Source organism: Trachurus trachurus (genome assembly GCF_905171665.1).
Source record: "Trachurus trachurus genome assembly, chromosome: 14".
NCBI classification, from domain to species: Eukaryota; Metazoa; Chordata; class Actinopteri; order Carangiformes; family Carangidae; genus Trachurus; species Trachurus trachurus.
The window spans coordinates 9,214,299-9,234,972 of NC_139903.1; the positions used below are offsets into that span (position 1 = coordinate 9,214,299).

Sequence of the window (20,674 nt, forward strand, 5' to 3'; positions counted from 1 at the left end):
TCCCTCACGCTGCTCAGCCTGCAGCTCCTCACCCCTGTCAGAGTTTTTCCTTGGCTTAGGGAACTCATATGCACATGGTTTATGATAATGTCCTGTAGAATGGTTCATCAGATTGTACGCTCCGACAGAGAAGATCCCCTCACCCCTCATGAGATATATTATTATGGCATTTCTACCCCCAGGTGATAACAGTATGAGGCGCTGCTCATAAAAACCCGATACATGTGGAAATCTCTGCTTTTGTTTTTGTCTCACCTGCTTGGGTTGCACAAATAGGTTTATTTGTGTATGCCACTTGTGTTTGTTTTTTATTTGTTTATCTGTTAGCATGACAACGCAGAAGCACTGAACCGATTTGCACCAGAAGTGGTGGAGGGGTGGGGCATAGACAGGAAGGGGCATGGGAATTTAAGTGTAGACCTCCATGACTATTCTTTTTTTTAAATCCACCTCTAACAAAGTGATTTATGGCATTTCTTTGACATCTTTGTTCATTTCTACAGAAAAATGTCTTGATCTTGAGCTGAAGAAATCAGACATATTTATGATGTTGACCATTGACAGAAACAAACTGTGAGGAGAAATTGCAGAGTCTGCATTACACACAGAATTCTTCCTTTTTTATGAATAGTAAGTGCCAGTGCATGTGGCACCATCAGCATTTAGCAATGCTTACATTAGTATTTCACTATACATGCAACTTGCACAATAACAACAGCAGTTGCAACACAGCACCAAAGCGTGTTGTCCAGCTGTAGAGCTACATATGAAGTGATAATGCTGACGTCATCATTTCACACAACAGGTAATAAAAGTACACAGCTGTCTTGCATAAGGATTAAAGTCGATAAACAAATAAAGCTGTTCTTGAGGACCGGAGGCATGTAGGATTGTTTGGCCTGGGTGGAGGTGTATGTGCTCTGCTGAGTGAGTGCCATTCTGGTTCTTAGTGTGCCTTGTCCAGAGAGTTTAGAGGAAGTGTTTTTTTTTCGTTCCTCCCAGACCAGTAATGCATGTCCACAAGGGACACCCACAGTGTCTCTTCAAACTCGTGCCTCGGCCCGGCGCAAAGCGTCTTTCTCAGCACAGCGTTTTAACAGAAAAGGACGAGAGCTGCTCCACTAAGAACGCACTGATCTTGATTAATGACGGTAATTTGTCAACAGATTCACAGTCTGCTTTTCTGCCTGGCTCTGGGTTGACAACACCCCTCACTTGTGTGAGTAACATGGTGATGTGGGCTAGCAAACACAACATGTCTCAGATGGAGAGATGAAGAGGGAGCGTACAGATCATCAATCAACAAACTCGAGAGAGATAGAGGCTGAGCCACATCTTACAGTGATCTGGGCCCCTGCCTGGCCGGCCCGGGTAAAAGAAAGAGAAAGCCAAGACAGTGACGAAAATGATCCAGCTGTGCAACTGAGCTGCACTTTTAGCTCTTCTGCAGAGAAGATTCACAGGTTCAGAAGTGCATCAACCCCCCACATACAGTAGGCTCCTCTGTCTTACCTGAGAAAGGCTTTCTGTCTTTGCTTTAAGAGAAGAAGGAAGACCTCATAATGGTGGTAGAATTTACTTCCTGTCGTTGTATGAAAAGTAAGAGGCAGAAAGTGGGCCATTCTTCCACTTTATAATGGTTTTCTTCCAGTTTACAATGGTTTTCTTCCAGTTTATAATGGTTTTCTTCCAGTTTACAATGGTTTTCTTCCACTTTATAATGGTTTTCTTCCAGTTTATAATAGTTTTCTTCCATTTTATAATAGTTTTCTTCCAGTTTCTAATGGATTTTTATGGCCTATGTGTTTCTGAATTATCACATTGAATTGGTGGGTAAGTGGACCATCACTACTCTTAGCTTAGTGTTTATAACAATAGCCAAACTGTGGTTGGATGCTGAATGTTGAACTTGGGTCCCATGTGACACATATTAAACATCATTTTTGGGGAACAACTTTAACAGTTTAGCGGTGTGACATTGCAGGTTAAACCTGTCTCAAACTCGTGGAGCCTACAGGGGAAGCTTTCTTTTTCATGATCAGAGCCATATGTTGCCATGTTCCCTGGTTTGCTTGTATATGCGCCCTCTTGGAGCACTTTGTATGTACAGTATGTGTCAACAGAAGCAGTGTGCTGCGATGCTAAAGCTCTGTGGGGGGTCTCTCCTACCCTAGACGCTGTTGAGGTTGTTATGCCTTCCTTTAGGTAGCCCCAGAGGTCTACTTGCCTGCTGGCTGGACGCTGTGGACAGAGCTGTCAGCCGCAGGATGTTGTAGTCTTGTGCCAAACAGGCAGCTAGACCGAGGTACATGGTTGACCCTGGGGTCTCAACCGGCAGTAGCCAGGCTACAGAAATAAACTGACTGCTTAAGCTTTAAATCACCGTGGAGATACGGATGTGAATTTTTCATTTCACACCTCTGAAGTGGACTTATTGAGAATCAAAGTAACACCCATATATATCTAACTTAAGAGGTGGTCTCGGGTTGTTTTTTCGATTTAGGCAGCACTCTATCGAGTATTTGCCTCACAGTCTGGTATTTTTCTTTTTTGCACATTTTTTCAATCTGAGATTACATTCTCTCATGGTTGGGACCGTCGACATGTATTTTTCCAGCTTGTCTGCCTTCCATTCCCACTACCTGCCAGACAATTTCGTATTATCTTTATCCAGCATTGCAGCCTCTTTGCTACTTGCCTAGCTGGACCGTCTCATGTTATCTCAGCTTGTCAATGTTAGGTTAATTTTCTTCTTTCTCTGAAATTATACTTTGTCGTAAAACTAAGTTTTCCACCTCAGCGGCTCCTTGTATTTTATGACTTCTTCAACAAAACACAGTAGTGCTTTTACCAACACTAATATATAATAGGATTTTGTATATCAAACGCTATTTTGTAGATAAGCCATGCCACCGTTTATTGTTTGGCTTACGACCCAAAGCAGTTTAAGCAACTATGACTAACAGCGTTAGATTTTTAGTGTAAGGTGAGGACATCGGGAATCCAAACTGCTATAATTATCTTGAGAGTGTGTGACTCCTTTTTGACCCTTCAGAGACTGTAAAATATCTTTACTCCAAATCTCCCTGGCTTTTCCTGCATCTCTGTTGTAGTCGTCATGTAAACATGGCTTATAGTAACTCAGCAGGTCTTCACAAAAAAACATCTGCCTGGAGGAGCGCATATGCAGGCTCGCCAAAGAGTTCAGCCCAGTAATCTTATCTTCCATTCCATGTATATGGAGACAATGGTGAAGTGAAGTGAATAGCAAGTAGTCAAATGTGTTGACATTCTTTGGCAATGAGATGCAGGCAGAATTTACAAGTGTTGTTTGTGCTGCTTTTCCTGCTGTTGCTGTCTGCTTTGTCCCGTGCAGAGGTGTGATAGAGGCATTATCCTGAATTTGTCATCAGAAAACGTCTGGCCGCTTGTTTTGAATCGGGTAATTGGCCGCTCTGTTCGCCCTGTGTGCTTGTTTGAAAAATGGTTGCTGGAAATGAATTCAGCACAGTCATTAGTCCTTGGGCTTGTTTCCTCTGACCCAGGGTTGTTTGACAAGTGCACTAGGGCACACTTGCATGTGATGAACAGCTGGAAGAGCGGCCAGGTCACACTGTGTTTAAAACATTCAGAATGCTGCTTTGGAAAGACCTTTTGTATATCTGTGCTGAATTTGAACCAGCTGATCAATTTCCTGATTTGATCACTGATTTCTCGTGCGCCAGTCCTGTTTGGCTAAATCCTACATGTTGCCTTCATTTCATTCTTTCCTGTAAAACACACACACACAAAAAAAATGTATCTGAGTACTTGCCTGGGAAAAAATGCTTTTGAGCGAAACTGGATTGTCTGCAAACAAAAACAGAAAGGCTTTTTGTCACTTTCAACTTGTGTTGTGTAATCAACTATCTTGTCCTTCAAACCTGCCCTGTTCATGAGGCAGTGATACACAAGGTATTTAAATGACTTGATGTTTATCTCTTATTTTGTCTCAGAAGAAAAAACAATGTGCTCCCAGGTGTCTTCTTCCTCGGATCCTCGGGTCGTTCTCTTGCTTATCTCTGTAAGCCAGCTGACACATCTGCATTTGTTGGGTCCTTCACAGCGCTGATTGCAAAATTGCAGATGCTGGACCACAACACAACATGTACTGTAGACCTTGACAAATATTTATTCAAAGGTAAATGAACAGAAAACAGACGACCTGTCTGTGTTGGAGAGGCTTGCAAATCTATTGCTGTCCAACTACACTGCAAAAACTCAAAATCTTACCAAGAATATTTGTCTTATTTCTTGTCAAAATGTCTCATTTCTAGTCAAAACTAATCTTTTTCCACTTAAAAGAAGACTCATCACCAGTTTTTCGATAATTTGCACTTGTTTCAAACAAATTTTCACTTGAAATAAGTAGAATAATCTGCCAGTGCCACCTTATTTCAAGTGAAAATATGCATTGAAAGGAGTAAAAAGTGTCTAAAAACAAGTATAATGAGATGTTTTTTTGACTAGAAATGACATTTTGACTAAAAATAAGACAAATATTCTTGGTAAGATTTTGAGTTTTTGCAGTGTAAAAGGAGTTTTGAAAAGACTGGACATTCATTAATTTTTTTTCCCATTAAATTTAAAAAGATCTTGCCTTTCTTTGGATTATACTTTAGGTAAAAGCCCCTATTCAAGATTCTCTTCAAGATGCCTTTCTGTTTATCTAAATATCTTGAAATTTCAAAAGCACAAGTTTCATCCAACACCCCTGCAGGATCTTGTGCCACAGTCAAAGGAACAAATGTTATTGTTTTGCTGATGTTTATCGCCATCGGGGGGTTGAGTGCACAGCCTCAGTCATAACTTCCTGCAAATCCCTTCGTGGTGGAGTTGTTAAGTAGCACTCATGCATTGGAAAAAGGAAAGTTGTCATGGCTTGTGAGCGCTGGGCAATCTCTGTACAGTTGCCCAATGATTAAACTGTTGTCCCATTTGCACCCACCACCACCCCGCCCCACTCCACTGGTCCATAGGTTGTGACAGAGCCTGATGGGCAGGCGTTAGGCCAAGTCTCAAGGAATGATAAGGGGGCAGACATGCGTGAAAAGGGAAGAGGAGATAACTATTCTCACCTGGGGGAAAAGGCCATATCAGGTTCTCCCACTGCAATCACCTAAACAGATGAAGCTGTCAAAACAGATTTGCCCTGATGTTCCAAAAAACTATCTTCAGCTGCTATCACTGTCACCTCAGACAGATTAAAAACGAGGGCAAAAAACACAAAATGATCTTCCTGTCAGACTCCTCCCAAAAGATCTATTTACGTCGTCTTAGAAGTTTTTTTTTTTTTTTAGTTTTTTTTATATGGGTTGGCTGCCAGAGAGAGGCAATAATATCCAAAGATGACTGTGTGAGTTTCATAACAAAAAAGCCTCCCTAGGATTTGTAAAATGACCCCACCAAACTGGGAGAGTGTTTAAAAGAGCCTCTTACACTAAATCCACTCAGGAGGCAATTTCTTGAAGACTCAAAGCAGCACATATGTAAGGAAAACCCTATTCACATCACCCTCATGACCCAAACCACAATCTCCTCTCTCTCTTTCTGCTATAATCATGCTCTCCAATTTCACTCTTATGAACTCAAAGTGGTTCAGTTGTTGTATCACAGACTAGCGGGTCAGCATTTATAAACTGTTCTGCAGAAAGAAACAAAGCAACAGCTGTATCTCTTAACACTTGGTAAAACTGAACGTGAGCTTCCTGTGTCTGGTTTGCAAATAGCAGTGTCTCAGTTTAAATTAAAGAGAGACTGTCAACATGCAGTATCAGCATGTTTGGGGTTTGAAATATGTTTGTTCATCACTAGAGCAGGAAACCACTAATTTAACAGGTGTTGTTGTAACAACTTGTCAGAACTAAACACTCGTTAACCACATCTGATGGTTTTTGAAATTATCAGGCTGATGTGGTTCACCAATCCTGTGGTGGTATAATGCACATTTAAAAACTGTCAGAGGTACAAAAAACATAAACCAAGGGCCCAGACAGCTGAGCCATTCTGTACCTATTACTGTGCACAACGACTATCATGACATATGGATGCCATTGAGACATAAAAGGTGAATGATCTAACGCAGATCTGACAGTGTGAATGCTAATTCCCAGTTCCGCCTTTTTGTTCGTCCTCTGCAGTTCATTCCCACCGCCATACCATGTGGGATTGTTGTTTTGTTGACGAGTTGTTGGTGTCCCATGGGTTATATAGGAAGGGTTTTTGTCTCTCTGTGCGATGGAAATCGTGTGAGCTAATGGAAGAGTTATTGGGGGACCCAGATGTCTCAGGCTGAACCTTATTGGCCAAGGGGAATAGAGATGAGCAAATACTGTACAACTTTACACAAGTTGCCACCCAATTCTGAAGGATTTCTTCTTGGGGAAACCACCACATTTACTGTAAGTCGTTACTCCATATTTACGACATGTCAAAATGTTGATCCATATGTGAACATCGTGTGGACACCTTGAAAGAGTTGTTGCATGTGAAAACGTCGCCCTTTACCATGTGGCTGCAACAAATTAGACAGTAGATGGATGTCAAAGCCTTGTGAACACTATCTGGTGATGAAATTTTTACATCATGCGGAAAGTGTAGGATGAGTCCGACTGTTTGTCATAGCGATTAGTTGTTACACCGGAGCCTCTGTCTGTCCTATCTCTGTTGCTCTGCTTCATGACCTTGGTTGCTCTTGCAACTGCCAGTGGGGATCAGGCAGCTGCGTCTTAACAGTCACGCCAGAGATAAACTATGATCTCTTGCATATAGAGAGTGACCAGAGTATGACCTGTGTGGAAACGTGATCTAAATAATATAAGTACTTAAAGAAAGACACATTCCTTCACACTCTGCACTCTGAAACTCACTTAAAAGTTAATTGCTCTTGTGATTGATGGCGTGGATAATGCGCTGCCTTGTCCTTTGTGTACTCATGTAGCTGTTCCTTATTTCAGTAGACACAGAATTTGGGAATAGGCCCCCGTCTTTGTGGCTTCATTTAATTGATTGTAGGTCTGAGAGTTGTATTTGTCCCTTTGAGACGGCTTTTGATCTCATGTTGTGGTTAGATTATTAGAAAATAATCATGATTAAACTTTTAAACTTCAGTGGTGTTTGTTTGTGATGTGGTTTGTGGTTATTCATAACTCGATCTGTCTCTTCTAATTAACTGTAAGCTTTTTATTATTAGGAATGTTCTCAAAATTGTTTTTGTCATATTTTGTTTGATGTCAAAACTCCTCATTGAGTGTAACAGTTTTGAAGGCTCAGTTGTCAGGCGACAACAATAAAGATCAACCTCAGTAAATCAGAAAAAGAAACATGCGTGAGCAACACACTGCACAATGACTTCTCCTCCACATGAGGACAATCACAGTCCTTCCAAACAGTTTCTGTAAACATCCAAACAAAAAGAAATGAATTGCTGGTGTTGTCTTAACACTGACACTCGGTTTTCATTCAACAAGTGTCAGTTTAGTGACCCCACAGTGACACTGTATCAACATGGGATTGTTCTTGTGGTCCACCGTGTGGTTATACAGACAATAATGGCTTCGTTCTCTCTTCGTCCTCCTTGCAGGCTTCACACAGCGCAGAGAGCCATCAAGCAGACCCAAGTCACGGTGCAGAAGATCGGAAAGGAGATCGAGGAAAAGCTGAGGACGACAGCGACCTGCACGGAACGGGTGAGCGCCGAAAAAAACGCCAGTAACAGATTTGAAAGCGTCAGCAACTTACCTTTAAGTCATCGCCAATATTTAGGCAGCTTTGCTCTTAATTAGCAGCAGTGGTCGTCGGTGTTGTTTCACCAGCTTATGATATAGAGAAAATATGTACAGTAAAGTGCAGTGAATTTCATGTTTTTGAAAAATATACAAAGAGAAAGTGCAAATGATGTGATGTGATGTTTTCAAGGAACATTCATTAACACAAGAGAGCGGTAATTGCTGCGATCAGCGATAAGAGGCCTCGCACTTCAACTCCAATAATAAGCATCAGCAGACTTGTGTTGTGGCAAATACTTAACAGGATTTATAAACTTGTATCGCCCAAATCCCCAGGTGTAATTGTAATGTAAAGTTATGTGACATATGATTTCACCCTTGGAGCAGCCATTGTATCTTTTTTTGTTTTGATGGGCTCAACTGAAAAGTGAAGAAAGAGAAACATCCCACCTCCGATTTGATAACATTTGGAGCAAAACCCAGTGTTTATGTTTCCACCTCTTGTCATATCCTCGTCTGCGATACAAAGAAAAAAAGCAAAGGAAGCATATTTAACATTTTTGGAATTGGCAGCCACACAGCTGTGAAAACGGAGCCCTGATCCCAGGTTAGAAATTGTGTTTATTGTAAACATTCGCTTCAAAAGCATCCTCTCTCTTCTGCTGTTATACAGTAAAAGCCCCGAGGCGGTGACACTTTGGTGTTTTTATCCTCCAGGTAGACTTGTCTCAGTAAAAGCCATTTTTTCTTGTCACATGAGAACATACCTTCCATGGCCAAATTCATTTTGTGCTTGGTGGGATGATTTTGTGCTTTTTACTGTATGTGTTTTTGCACAGATACCAAATCTAAAGGTTTTGAGTGCCTCTTTAGACAGCTGTTACAGCTGTTGCTTTCCATCATGCTCTCAACCAGCTTTTCATATGGCTCATTTTTTTTCTGTTCCTTTCCCCAGACTTCACCCCACCTATTAAAGCAGCTCCTCTATAGCCTTCTTTAGCCTTCCCACAAAAACATTGAGGCTCCATTCTTTTGCCACAAAGGATCTCTTTCAAAAACTTGTCTCTGATATTTTCCCCTCAGTGAAACATTCATTAAAACCCCTTTCAGAGCTCACATCAGCTAATAAATCACATAATCCTCGTCCTCTACCTTTCTGTAAAAACCCAGCAAGTTGAAGTGAGTGGAGCATTGTGTGACTCTTCTAAGGGTTTCCCTCCTTGCCTTTGGAGAGCTCTGTACAATCCTTCTGTGCGCGTCATAGTGAGCGCGGATCAAAGGAGGACAGAGTGGAGGCCACCAGCCCCAGCGCCTGGCCTTTCACCCTCTCACCCACACTCTGCCATTAATGTGCTGGGTTATAACGCGCTCCCCCCTACGCCTGCTGCTTATTTACTCAGCTGACCCACCGCTGTTTGATGTTCAGTCGGAGTCAGACGGGCCCTGATGGTGGGTTAGAGTCTCTCCCTCTCTCTCTCACACAGACTCACAACATGGCTGTGACCCACTTGTCAACTATGCCGCTCAGCGAAAGTGTAGGAGGCTCGTGGTTCGTGCCAAAGCCGGTGGTGGTTTAACATGCAAGCATCAGGGTACGACACATTGCAGAGATGGAGGCTCTATCAGTCCTCGCTCTGCGACTGATACCCCTCTCTGTTTTCGCCACAAAACCCTCAGAAGTCTTCAAGAAGAAGCATATCTGTGTTTCCTCAGATCCCGGCCATGATCACTATCAAAGTGTATGCGTGTGAGAGATGCCACAGTCTCTGCAGGATGAATAACAAGGCTGAATCTCCCCCCCGCCCCCTCCATCTCTCCATTATACATGTCGTTTGCTATTGCATCGCTGTGTTTTACTCTCCCAACTGTTCAAACACACTCAAGTGTTTGTCATCATCCACACAGTTCTTAAATGTCAGCTCTTAAATCACTCTTTAGATGTTTTGGAGTCGCCCTATCTGTTCATCCTAACTTATCATTTTTCATTGTATGGTTCTGTTAACGTCCGATCTATCCCCTTCATCTACTGTATACCACATTCACGTCCATCAGTCTGTGAATCCCTTGTGCTGTTCCTCATTAGATGGTGGGCCAACTGCAGGCTCTCCCCCTCTCTCTACCAGATAGAGACATGAAGCCTGATGAAGGGACGCCCTGCAGAGAGAGGCAGGGATGTTGACTAATGACCTGCACTCTGATGCTGCTGCTGCTGGTCAGGGAGCATGTGGTGCGAGAGACGCCTGTTGAAAGTTGTGGATATATAGATGGATAAAAACAGATACTCATCTGGAGTTGATGGACTTTATTGTGGTCTCGCACCAGTGTTTGAGTTTGAGAGTGTGTGTGTGTCCACATGTCTGCATGTTGTTATAACCCCTTAAACTGGGGAGGGCCATTTGGAGCAAGCTCTCTTGTACGACTACATCCTGATTACAGAACATATAAAACGATAAAAACACACAATGTTAGCATATACTTAAGCAAATTATACAACAAACAGGTCAAGGACATCAACACAACGGACAACATCAATTAAAATGAAGCATACTTAGGCATTCACACTGCTCTTTGTGTGTCTAAAAGTAATGGAATTGATTAAAAGGGAATCGTTTCTCTAATTAGAATCTAGAATACAATGGACTAAATCGATAGCTACTTCAGAAGTATAGCAAATTTGGTTTTGCAGCCTCTGATCACAATTTGAAATTGATACAGAATTAATGCACAAGGTCATCATGAGGTTTGCCTAGAAGTGCTTTATGAATAAAAAAGAATGCAGTGTTTTTCTCTTCTCACTCGCAATGATTGCCACAACTTTCTCCTACAGTAAACAATGATGATGATTTCCAAAGCCGTCATGATTTTTTAACTTAAGGGAGGAATGCCTGACTGCCTTGATTTAAAAGTAGAACCAGAAGAGTGAAGCACAGCTTGTCATAAAGCCAGAAACCCAGGTATTTATAACAGGTGTCCTTTCACTTGATGTCCCATCAGTGAATTTCATGGTCAGTTTTTTAGAGAAAAAGAAGGCAGTATTTTTTAACTGACTTTGACCAATTTGCGGTACAGCAGCACAGATATAAACATGTGGTAGAGGGCCCTGTTGTTTATAAAATATCATCAACTTTGTCCAAATAAATTGTTCTTATTTTAACTTTTGCACTGTTATTGTGAATAATAATGTTCCTATAATAGAAGCCTGTGGCACACCCTTGCTACCAGTCATAAAGTTGGACTGATAATCATCAGTGACAACAGCTTCAGTTCTTCGAGAATTGCAAAATCAATTTTTGCACTAAATCCAATAGATTCTTAGCATTTCAATAAAAGTCTTGTTAATCAACGATACAAGAGCCTTTGATTAATCAATAGAACAGTTGACACAGTCCTGCTTGTTAATCAATGAACAGGCAACATTCAAGATTTTTGATGCTGCTGTCTCAGTAGTACTATGCGTGCCCCAAATGAAAACTTGATTGGATATGATTTTAAAATGGGATGTTGAGGTTAAAATGTTCTTACCCGACCATTCACCAGTTCCTCTAAATAAAACTTAAGCTAGAAGTGATAGATTGGAAACAGGTCGATAGTTAATTTAGTACGAACACTGCCTGCTATATGCAAGGTAGGACACTGGCTGTCCTCTAAAAGTAAGGGATGCTTTCTGTAACCAGAGTCTGATTTAAAAGTATAAGTAGAGCATTCATCTAAAAGTGGAGTCTCTAATAATAATAGTCTTGGCTTTGGCTGTAAGTCATCAGCCCCAGTCGCCTTTTTTGGATCAATAGAACAAAGAGACTTAAACTCTTCAAGATTTTCAAAAGATGCTTCAATGAAAAGATCTGAATTTCAGATTTGTTTGCCCAGCAAGGCTTACTATGATCAGAGACAGTTGGAGGAAATATACATGAGAGCTGATGAAATAACGTGCTCATTGAATGCGTCATTTATGTTTGTGCGGTAGAAATGTGAAAACATTTCTTGGACAAGTACGATTGCCAATCTGTGAATGATTCACTTATTTGTGCTCTTCACCTGGCAGCATCACATGCCATGAGGTCCTAGTTTTTTCTAGTAAAAGGTGACACTTGCTCTCTGCCAGCTCCACTCCTCACCCTACTGTTATCACATTTATTGTTGCTTATTTACATTCTCCAGCCACCATGTGTTAACACCTTCCCAATTCGATGTCTTCTCAACACATCATCAGCTGCAACACCTGAATGGAACGCAGCTCTCTGACTTAGATGAAAATTACAATCAAAATGCCACAATAAGATTATTAAAGGGATAGTTCACCCAAAATTCAAATTTCACTCATTATCTACTCACCCTCATGTCGACTAAGGGCTGGGAGAATTTTCATCGTCTGTAATGTACCTCTTTATTGAAGCCCCGACATGAGAAATTGTTCCGCCGGTCTGACACAGGAAGAGCAGTGAACTGAGACACTGGGAGCTTCCGCTACAAACAAGCTTAAAATATAGACTTATTTAATTTTATTCTGAACAATTTCTCATGTTGGGGCTTCAATACAAGAGGGACATTACAGATGAGCACTATGGAGGTATTTGGATGTTTTTTGGTGTGTCTTTTTGGACGAAGAAAAGTGGTATCCATTAACAACCATTATATGGACAAATACTGCTGCGCGGACCCCCCCGTAACTCAGAGAAGCCACGGAGGACTCTGAAAATTCTCCCAGCCCTTAGTCGACATAGGGGTGAGTAGATAATGAGTGAAATTTAAATTTTGGGTGAACTATCCCTTTAATACACACCTGTGTGCAATGTCGGTGTGTATGAAACCTTCTAGTCTTGCTGCCCCTGACCAAATCTTTGTATTTGGTGTCACCGCTAGACCGGGTTTGACACTCGGCCTCTTCTCCTCACATCTTCTTTCAGTATCTGCTTGCATGCTGCTTACAGCCAGAAATCCACACTAGGCAACTCACGGCCAGCCATTCCCATGACTTTCGGCTCATTACTGAGCCTTTTCACCAGCAACGCTGATCTCGGGGCTCAGTGAGATGTTTTGGATAGTTAAATCATCCTCCATCTTTCTGGTCATTAGTTGTTGACAGTAGATTCTGGATTAGTGAGGGTGAGTATTGGCTCAGTAGATCCGTATTAAATCAAAGCAACACGGGATCAGCCTTCAAAAACATGGCCTGTTTTTGGGGGACCTAGTAGGAATTTGGGGATCTTATTAAACTGCAATAAACACCAAAATAGCTGTTACCAGATACTAAATATTTTCCTTCATCCTCTTTGTCTGTTTTCTCTCAATATCTGTGTTGTCCTGTGTTTGCTCTGAGCAGAAGAAGGAGCGGGAGTGCATGCAGCTGCGTATCGCCGTGCTGCGCAGCGAGCTGCAGCGGCAGAGGAAGGCGCTTGGCAGGGAGATAGACCTGCGGCAGAAGGAGAGGGCACAGCTTCAGAAGAAAGGTAAAACAAATGAGAGCCCATTACGACAAATGAACACCCAAATTAAACTTCCATTGTTCTCTGTGCACCACACAACATGACACTTTTAATAGTTGTAGTTTGGAAGATGCCATGTGAAGATGGAAGAATCTGTAGATGAGTTTTAAAGCAAAATATTCAGCTTTTTCAGCCTTAACAAGATAATATCATAATAATACACAATTCCATTTTGCTGCATCAGCAAACAAGTGCAACTGAGCCAACAATATCAATGCAACACAGACAGACAGGTGCACTGAATCAGTGTTTTTACCCTCCAAAGTATTGCAAGACTTAAATCGGTCACACTCTGATGCCAATAGCAATAAAAAGCTCTCAACATGTCGTGTTGCAAAATAATCACACGACATGATCAGTGAGTCCTTCTGTAGCTCGTTTTCTCGTCCTTTATCTTACTGTCATGATGTTGTCAGCAGCGAGTTTCACCAAGTCACCACCTCCTTTCTAGCCTGACTCTCGCCAGACCCTTGTAGTTCCGCAAAGCTACGCTGAGCTCCACACAAGGGTCTGGGACTGCTCCATAGGCGATTCATTTCAGAAGGCGGGGCCTTGTAAAAAAATCTTGTATGTGATTGGATAAACCACTTGTCCGTTATCTTGAATGACGTGCTACTTCAGCCACTCACTGCGAGCCGCCATTGTTGTTTGACTCAAACAGTCGCTTCAGCGCTACGTCACACCTCAGAAAGTCCCGCCCGGCGATCCTGATTGGTTCATTATTTTTTGCTCCGGGGAAGAAGTTTGCATTGGCCTCGAGTCCAGACCCTTGTGTGAAGCTGAGCGTAGCGCCTCTGGTGGAGCTTTGCGGAACTACAAGGGTCTGGCGAGAGTCAGGCTACCTCCTTTCTTGATCAGCCACAAAAGGCTGCTTCAGCTGCTAATTGTGAAGTGAACAGAGGATGTTGTTTTGACATAGTTGGACCATCATTTTGTCTACATAACAGAAAGCACGGGACTAAGCAGGATATTTTTCATTTTGAGTTAGAATAATACGCTACATTCCTCTGGTTATGACTTATTGAATTAAGCGGATTACCTAAATTCCTTCATTTTGCCTTATAATATTGCTCACCATCTTACATCTTTCTACAGTATAATTAAGAATCCTTCCCAACATCCTCGATAGTTTTTTTTTGTCAATTTCCACATTTTCCACATTACTGTGTCACCACTCGCCAGATGGAGAAGACAAGTTAAAGAGACGTTCAGTAGAAAGTTGGTGGACTAGACATGTAGTTTTTGAAATAGTGTTCGTGCTTTTTCTTATAATTAAAAAGACTGGGGAACCAGGTCAGTATGTGGTTTTGTTATTCTGGAAAGTTTAAAAAACACCTCCGTTAAGATTTCAGCGCTGCCAGACAGCAGCAGGTAGACTGTGCCCCTTGTACTAACTGTTCACTGTGAAGTACAGTAGAGCCGGTCACATACAGGAAACATCAGTCACACTCACAGTCAAGTGGATTGGAGTCACTCAACACACACACACACATGCACACACATGTACAGTATATAGAGCCATTCCTGTGGATTTTGCAGCCTGTGTCAGGCCTCTAAAAGGCCGGTGTTTGTTCAGTGATGTCATCCAGTTTAACCCTGTGAAGTCTGCAGCTCTTGACTGATGTCTGAGAGGCCGAGGAGTGTTTTACTGCTCCCTGCTCGTGGGGAAGTAAAAGACACATAAAAACCCAAACACACCATACGCATAGGCTACGTGTATCTGTCTGGCTTTTATGATTGTAAGTGCACACAAGTGGTTACATTGTGGTTTCAGAGTGTTTTGGGGGAGCTGGGACACAATTTCTCAGTTGTTTATGCCTCGGAGCTGGCGACAGCTGTGACCAGAGGCATTACTGTATGTTTGCAGGTTGTCTGTCTGTCTGTCACATTCAGGTGAATGTGTGAACTCAGGAGCACAGTCAGGCAATTCCCTCAAATACGACACAAATGTTTGCTTGGACTGAAAGAGGAACTGATTAGAGATAGATGGTCAAGGGCCAAGGTCACTGTATCCCAGGAATGAATGCACTAGTTATGATAAAATATATTATTTATAATTACATTTATTACAATACATTGAGGTAGGAATTATATATTTCCCCCTTAAGTTTCCTCTTTTTCCAACAGCTTTTTGTGTTTTACATCCTGTTGTTTTAATATGGTAGTCAGAAAAACTCACAATGAGCTGAGCAGAGTTTACTGTCTTGTACAGTTAACCTATTCCTGTGCAGCTTTCCAAAATGTATTAGACAAACATTTGGTGTTTGTCTTAAAGAGGAACTACGCAGGATTTGTAGCTTAACTATGCTACATTTTTACCTCAATTAAACAGCTTTGGAGTAATTCTGATGGTTTAATAAATGACTTAACTTGTTACGAGGGAGAATGGAGGCTCTCTTCCTTCCACCTAGTGTGTCACTTATTGCATCTCTTGGCTGAAAAACAACCTTGCAAGATCAGCGCTGCCGCCCCGGTGTCCCAGCTCGCCTCTCTGCGCACCGCGACACAAACACGTAATCTCTTGTTTATGACAGATGAAACTACACAAATATACACGTTGTAACATCATATATGATATGAAACGTTATGCACCGCTCTATTGATTGATTTCTCGCTGGCTTCGTTGTAAGCAAATGCACATGGCCGGGATGAGGGTTAGCAAAACAGCGAAAAAGCGACCGGACCGTCATAGTTCCTCCTCTTTAAAGCAGCTCAGATGATTTGTACATATCTGTAAGGTCAACTTGCTGTTTGTCCGGCGGGCAGGGCACCTCACTGAGCCACCAACCTGAGGTGGGGATTGTCAATAATTAGTACGAAGTCTGCACATGAATGCAGACAGCCACACTCACTCATAAATGCAGCACTAAGTGGGTTGTAGGGATGAATTTCTTTTGTGCTGCATTTCTAAAAAAAAAAAAAAAAAAGCCGTTAATCCTCTGCCTCTTTTCCTGTCAGCGCTCCGTCTGCAGCCAAACAAAAGAATTTGCTGCTCTGCCTCTCTGCAGCTTTTTCACAGCTTTTTCCCCCCGACTGGACAGGTGCTTATTAAGAAACAGAAGAAAAATTCCTTCAGTTGGTTAAAGAGGGGAAAAAAGCCATTTTGGGATAAATTGAAATGATGTGGCGTTGCTGAACAGGGCAATGCTGAAATCTTGTCATTTTTTTTCTCTCCCTCAGACTCATAACTCAAAAGCCAAAAACCATATGCTGCGGAGCTTTACTGTACTTCCAGCTTGTTGTTTAACTTTTCTAATCAGCCTGCTCACATTCATTTGTTACACAATCGGAAAAAACCCTGCATTCATTACAGACAGGATACTCTTGAGGACAGGTGTTTACAGTATTTCATACAGCAGCTGATTTTTTTGTCTGATTATATTTAGGTTGGCAGCGCAGTGTGTTTGTTTCATCTGATCTCATCTTTCATTTTCGAGACACATATGATTTTATCAGATCTTGGTTAAATTTCATTTTGAACGTTGCCTCTCCCTCACAGGCTTGGAAGGAGCTAAATTAGTCCCATGTATTCAATACAGATGGTTTTACAGACTAACTAACAGGGTCTAAGGACTGATGATTTATACACCAATTTAATGTCAATGTTGATTCAATTAGAAGCAAGTGTTTAATTTGTTGGCTTTTCACACATTGCAGCTCTTATTAGACACAGGTTTCAAAGTAAGTTTTATTGACAGTTTAACAGTATGTGTAAGTGCATCGCTATGCAATACATCCCCAGAGGGCATCTCGTCTCGTATGGACTTAATCTCCTTTCTTAGTCACGCTCTTTCGGATGTCATCTGTACCTGGCTGTGTGGTCCTCTCATCTCTCACACAGCCATGGGGCCCATTAGCAAATAGCTCTTATCAGCCCCGTTATTCCCAGAAAACGGGCCTCTCTCAAAACAAAACGCCAGACATACTACAGTACAGTAGAGATCCACAGGTGTGTGCGTCTATGTAGTAAAAGATAAAGATGAGATGAAAGTTTGGTATCTGTTTTTGTGTTATTTTTTAAGTAACTATTAGACGGTTGCTGCAGTGCAGTGCAGACTTGCTGATGCCTGTTTTGTGTTCATCTTTGTTCATGTGTTTCATGTGTTTCATCTTCACCACCCTGGACAGCGTTCGCATAATAAGCGCTGAAAAATCTCAGCGGTCGATATCATCCTGATGACAGGTTAACGACGGGCTGTTCAGTGCCCGCTGATTTACAGTAATGGCAGCGAAATCATAGCAGGGGTGTAGAAATACTGTTGTTTTTCTCCACTGCAAAAGAACACATACTTTCACACAAACCGTAACAGAGGGCATATGAGCATGACCACCATTTTTTTTTTTTTTTTTTTTTTTTACAGCTGTGAATTTAAAACTAAAAAATCTGTCTTTTTCCTGGCCCCGGGGTGTAATGGGTTTGCTTTTGGTGGGGGTCACACTCTTGTCACAATTTCCTCCCGTCTAATTTCCCCTCCCTCCACCTTGAGCAGATGACATAAATCAAGTCTGTGAACGGCGTTTATTGTACTTAGTAACGGTAGTTATTCTCACGCTCTGTAACACCGCCAGGGCTCCCGAGCAATAAATGTCAGTGGTTGGGTTTCTCAAGTGTAAGGAACACAGTTTAGCGAAGGTGTGGTGTGTGGAGGTATTTGTCACCTTAGAGAAAAGGTCTCATATTGAAGCTATCATCATTAGGGCTCCTTTACCAGCAGCTGATCGCCATCTTTACTCATGGTTAAGTGTTGACAGGTACTACAGTCCGACACTCCGCCTAATAATGACTCGCTATGATGTCTTTCTACATATTGCCTGTCTTTTTTTGTTAACTCTCCGTCTCCGCCATCCCATTCAGTCTTTATGTTACAGTGCATATAAAGCGTGTAGAGCCGTGGCTGGAAAACAAGGTGGTAATAATGTTTTAGTTGGAAACAAATATATGTTCTTTACAGTCGTTTTCCAGCATGAAGCGTTTTTTAAGGCCTCCTAAACATTTTTATACATCCATGATTCCATGATGCATTTTCTCCTCCAGACACCAGTGTGATGTATTTTGTTGAAATGAATTAAGTTCATTTAATTGCTGGTGATGATATTGCTTTGAATTGATAAAATTCACTATGTCATAGCAAACTTTATTTTACAGAGCAACATTGAGATATCCACAAGTTGGCCACCTAAAACACCCCATAGGGAAAATAAAAATAAAACGGGCAGCTTAATAGCTTTTGCTCTTTAAAACTTTTAAAGGGATAGTTCAACATTTTGGCAAATTGGCCCATAGCAGTAGGTTTGCTACCTTTAATTGTCAGTGCAAGCTATTTTTAGAATGGTGAAGCAGAGCTGTGAGCTGCTCAGAGATACGCTACGGAGGCTCATGGGATTTCTTGGTTTCCCTCATCAAACTCATCAAATACACAATCCAACAACTCCAAAACGCTCTGGTGGACAAGTTGTGACCTGCACATTCACCACGCTATGAGATAATAACAGAACGTTACCAGACAGAGTTGTTTTAGAGGTAAATTTGTGCAAAACCGCTGATGCACGTTGCCTTCAGGGACAGTTTTTCAGCAAGCAGTCTCTGTATTTACCTCGAAAACAACTCTGTCTCGTAACGTTCTGTTATGCAATGGGCCAATTTGCCAAAATGTTGAACTAAATCTTTAATGTTCTCTGGCATTGTGGTTGTAGACTTTGCAGCTGGATCTGCGAAAGTGAGGGAAGTTACTGTACACTGTCTTTTTCCTGAAATTAGAAAACTAAAACGAGCTCAGTGCATGATTTATTATTTATTGATTTACTGTTTTTTTTTTTGCATTTTATAGCCTTGTCACATTAGGAATCGTTTCCAGATTTAATATCCTAAATGCACCGTTCATGTTTACCATGGACGTCAACACACACATCAAACAACCACATGTCGTGTCCACCACGCTGCCGTGTTATTGGCTGCAGTTTGTCTTTGATGATGTTGATATGGCGATGCAAAATGGAACAGGTCAGAGGGATGAGAGGATGATGAAAAAAAAATGGATGGATAGAAAACAGATAGGACATAGCTGGGCATTACATGAAAGCAAGACTGCAATACAGGCCCACGTAGTCAGTGTTAAAATATTTTCATGTCATCACTCACAGCGTGAGGCGATCTCAGTCTGACACTATCTGTCTTCTACGTTAATCTGATGGAGATGCTTCTGAGTACCTCTATTTTTTTCCTTCCCTTTATCTTCAGAACTGTCTGTTCACCTTTATGATGTCAGTTTCAGCAGCACAGTATGGACGTCAGTGGAAGTATGTGATAAGAAGCAGGTCCTTTCGTCCATCTCATCTGATCACAACTGTAATTCGATGATCTTACTTATATGCCACCTGTTATCATCCCACTTGAGTGTGTGTGTGTGTGTGTGTGGATGGATCTCAGTCTTGCTTAGAACTTCAATCACTGAATTGGTCTACTCCCAGCACCCTGACACACCATAGATATTGAAATGGTTTTCATTTTTACTTTAAATAGGGGAATGCAGGTAAACAAAAAGATTGATTTGTGAGAGGTGATCTGGAATTTGAAAAAAAAAAAAAAAAGAATCATCTGAAAATGAGCTGGTTGGTTCTGTCATTGGTTCCTGAGTTTAGTTTTGTAGCTTGTTGCTTAACACTGAATGTGTTTAGTTTTCCTGACAATGGATATCTCTGCTTCTTCTTGTTATTGCTGGCTTTTGCAATGGTGTTTGATCGGAAATGGACAATAGGAGGCACTGAAACACTTCAATATCATGGGAAATCTTGTCATTTACAGTATTTATTTCATTCCACATCTGCAAACATAAAGTTGTTCTTTAATTTCAGCATATTTTAAGTCCTTTTGATAATATACCCATACCAGGAATCAGTATGAAGCAAACATCTGTATCGAAATGAAAGAAAAAACTCAGATTTTTCCCACTTTTTAAATGGAGGCACTTTAAAAATAACTTTATCATCATTTGGCTGTGGAGCAGCAGTGACTTGACTCCTAACGTCCTAACCTCCTGCATGGCCGTGTTGTTCCCCGTGTCACACAGAGTGAAGCCGGCAGCCTTGGGGATAAACCTCATTACCAGTGTTTATATTCATAATATGGACATAAAGCATATGTGATTTTTGGCTCTGTCTTCATCACCACCACAATTTGATTGTACAGCAACAGTCCTTTAGCCGTTGCACCTGATGGTCAGCTCCATGTTCCCTCAGAATTTTATTTCCAAATACAAATTTTTAAGTAATTATGACAAGTCAAATACAATAGTTTCATTTACTTCTCACTTCTTTAATCAATAATGATAACGAACAAACACTTTCTTCTGTTCATTCTTCAGTGTGTGGAAAAATACAGCAGAGTAATATAAGCATGTGGTTTAAGTTTGATTTGTCTACTTACTC

The 20,674-nt window shown here is 41.4% G+C and overlaps 1 protein-coding gene across 1 annotated transcript in view; it reads left to right on the forward strand.

Annotated features, from left to right (window-relative positions):
* Positions 1 to 20,674, forward strand: part of uvrag (UV radiation resistance associated gene) — a 95,377-nt gene that overhangs the window by 9,866 nt on the left and 64,837 nt on the right. The window contains exons 7-8 of the mRNA XM_083985925.1: positions 7,622 to 7,727; positions 13,087 to 13,213. Coding sequence (XP_083842051.1) covers positions 7,622 to 7,727; positions 13,087 to 13,213 — 233 coding nt within the window. The remainder of the gene's footprint in view (positions 1 to 7,621; positions 7,728 to 13,086; positions 13,214 to 20,674) is intronic.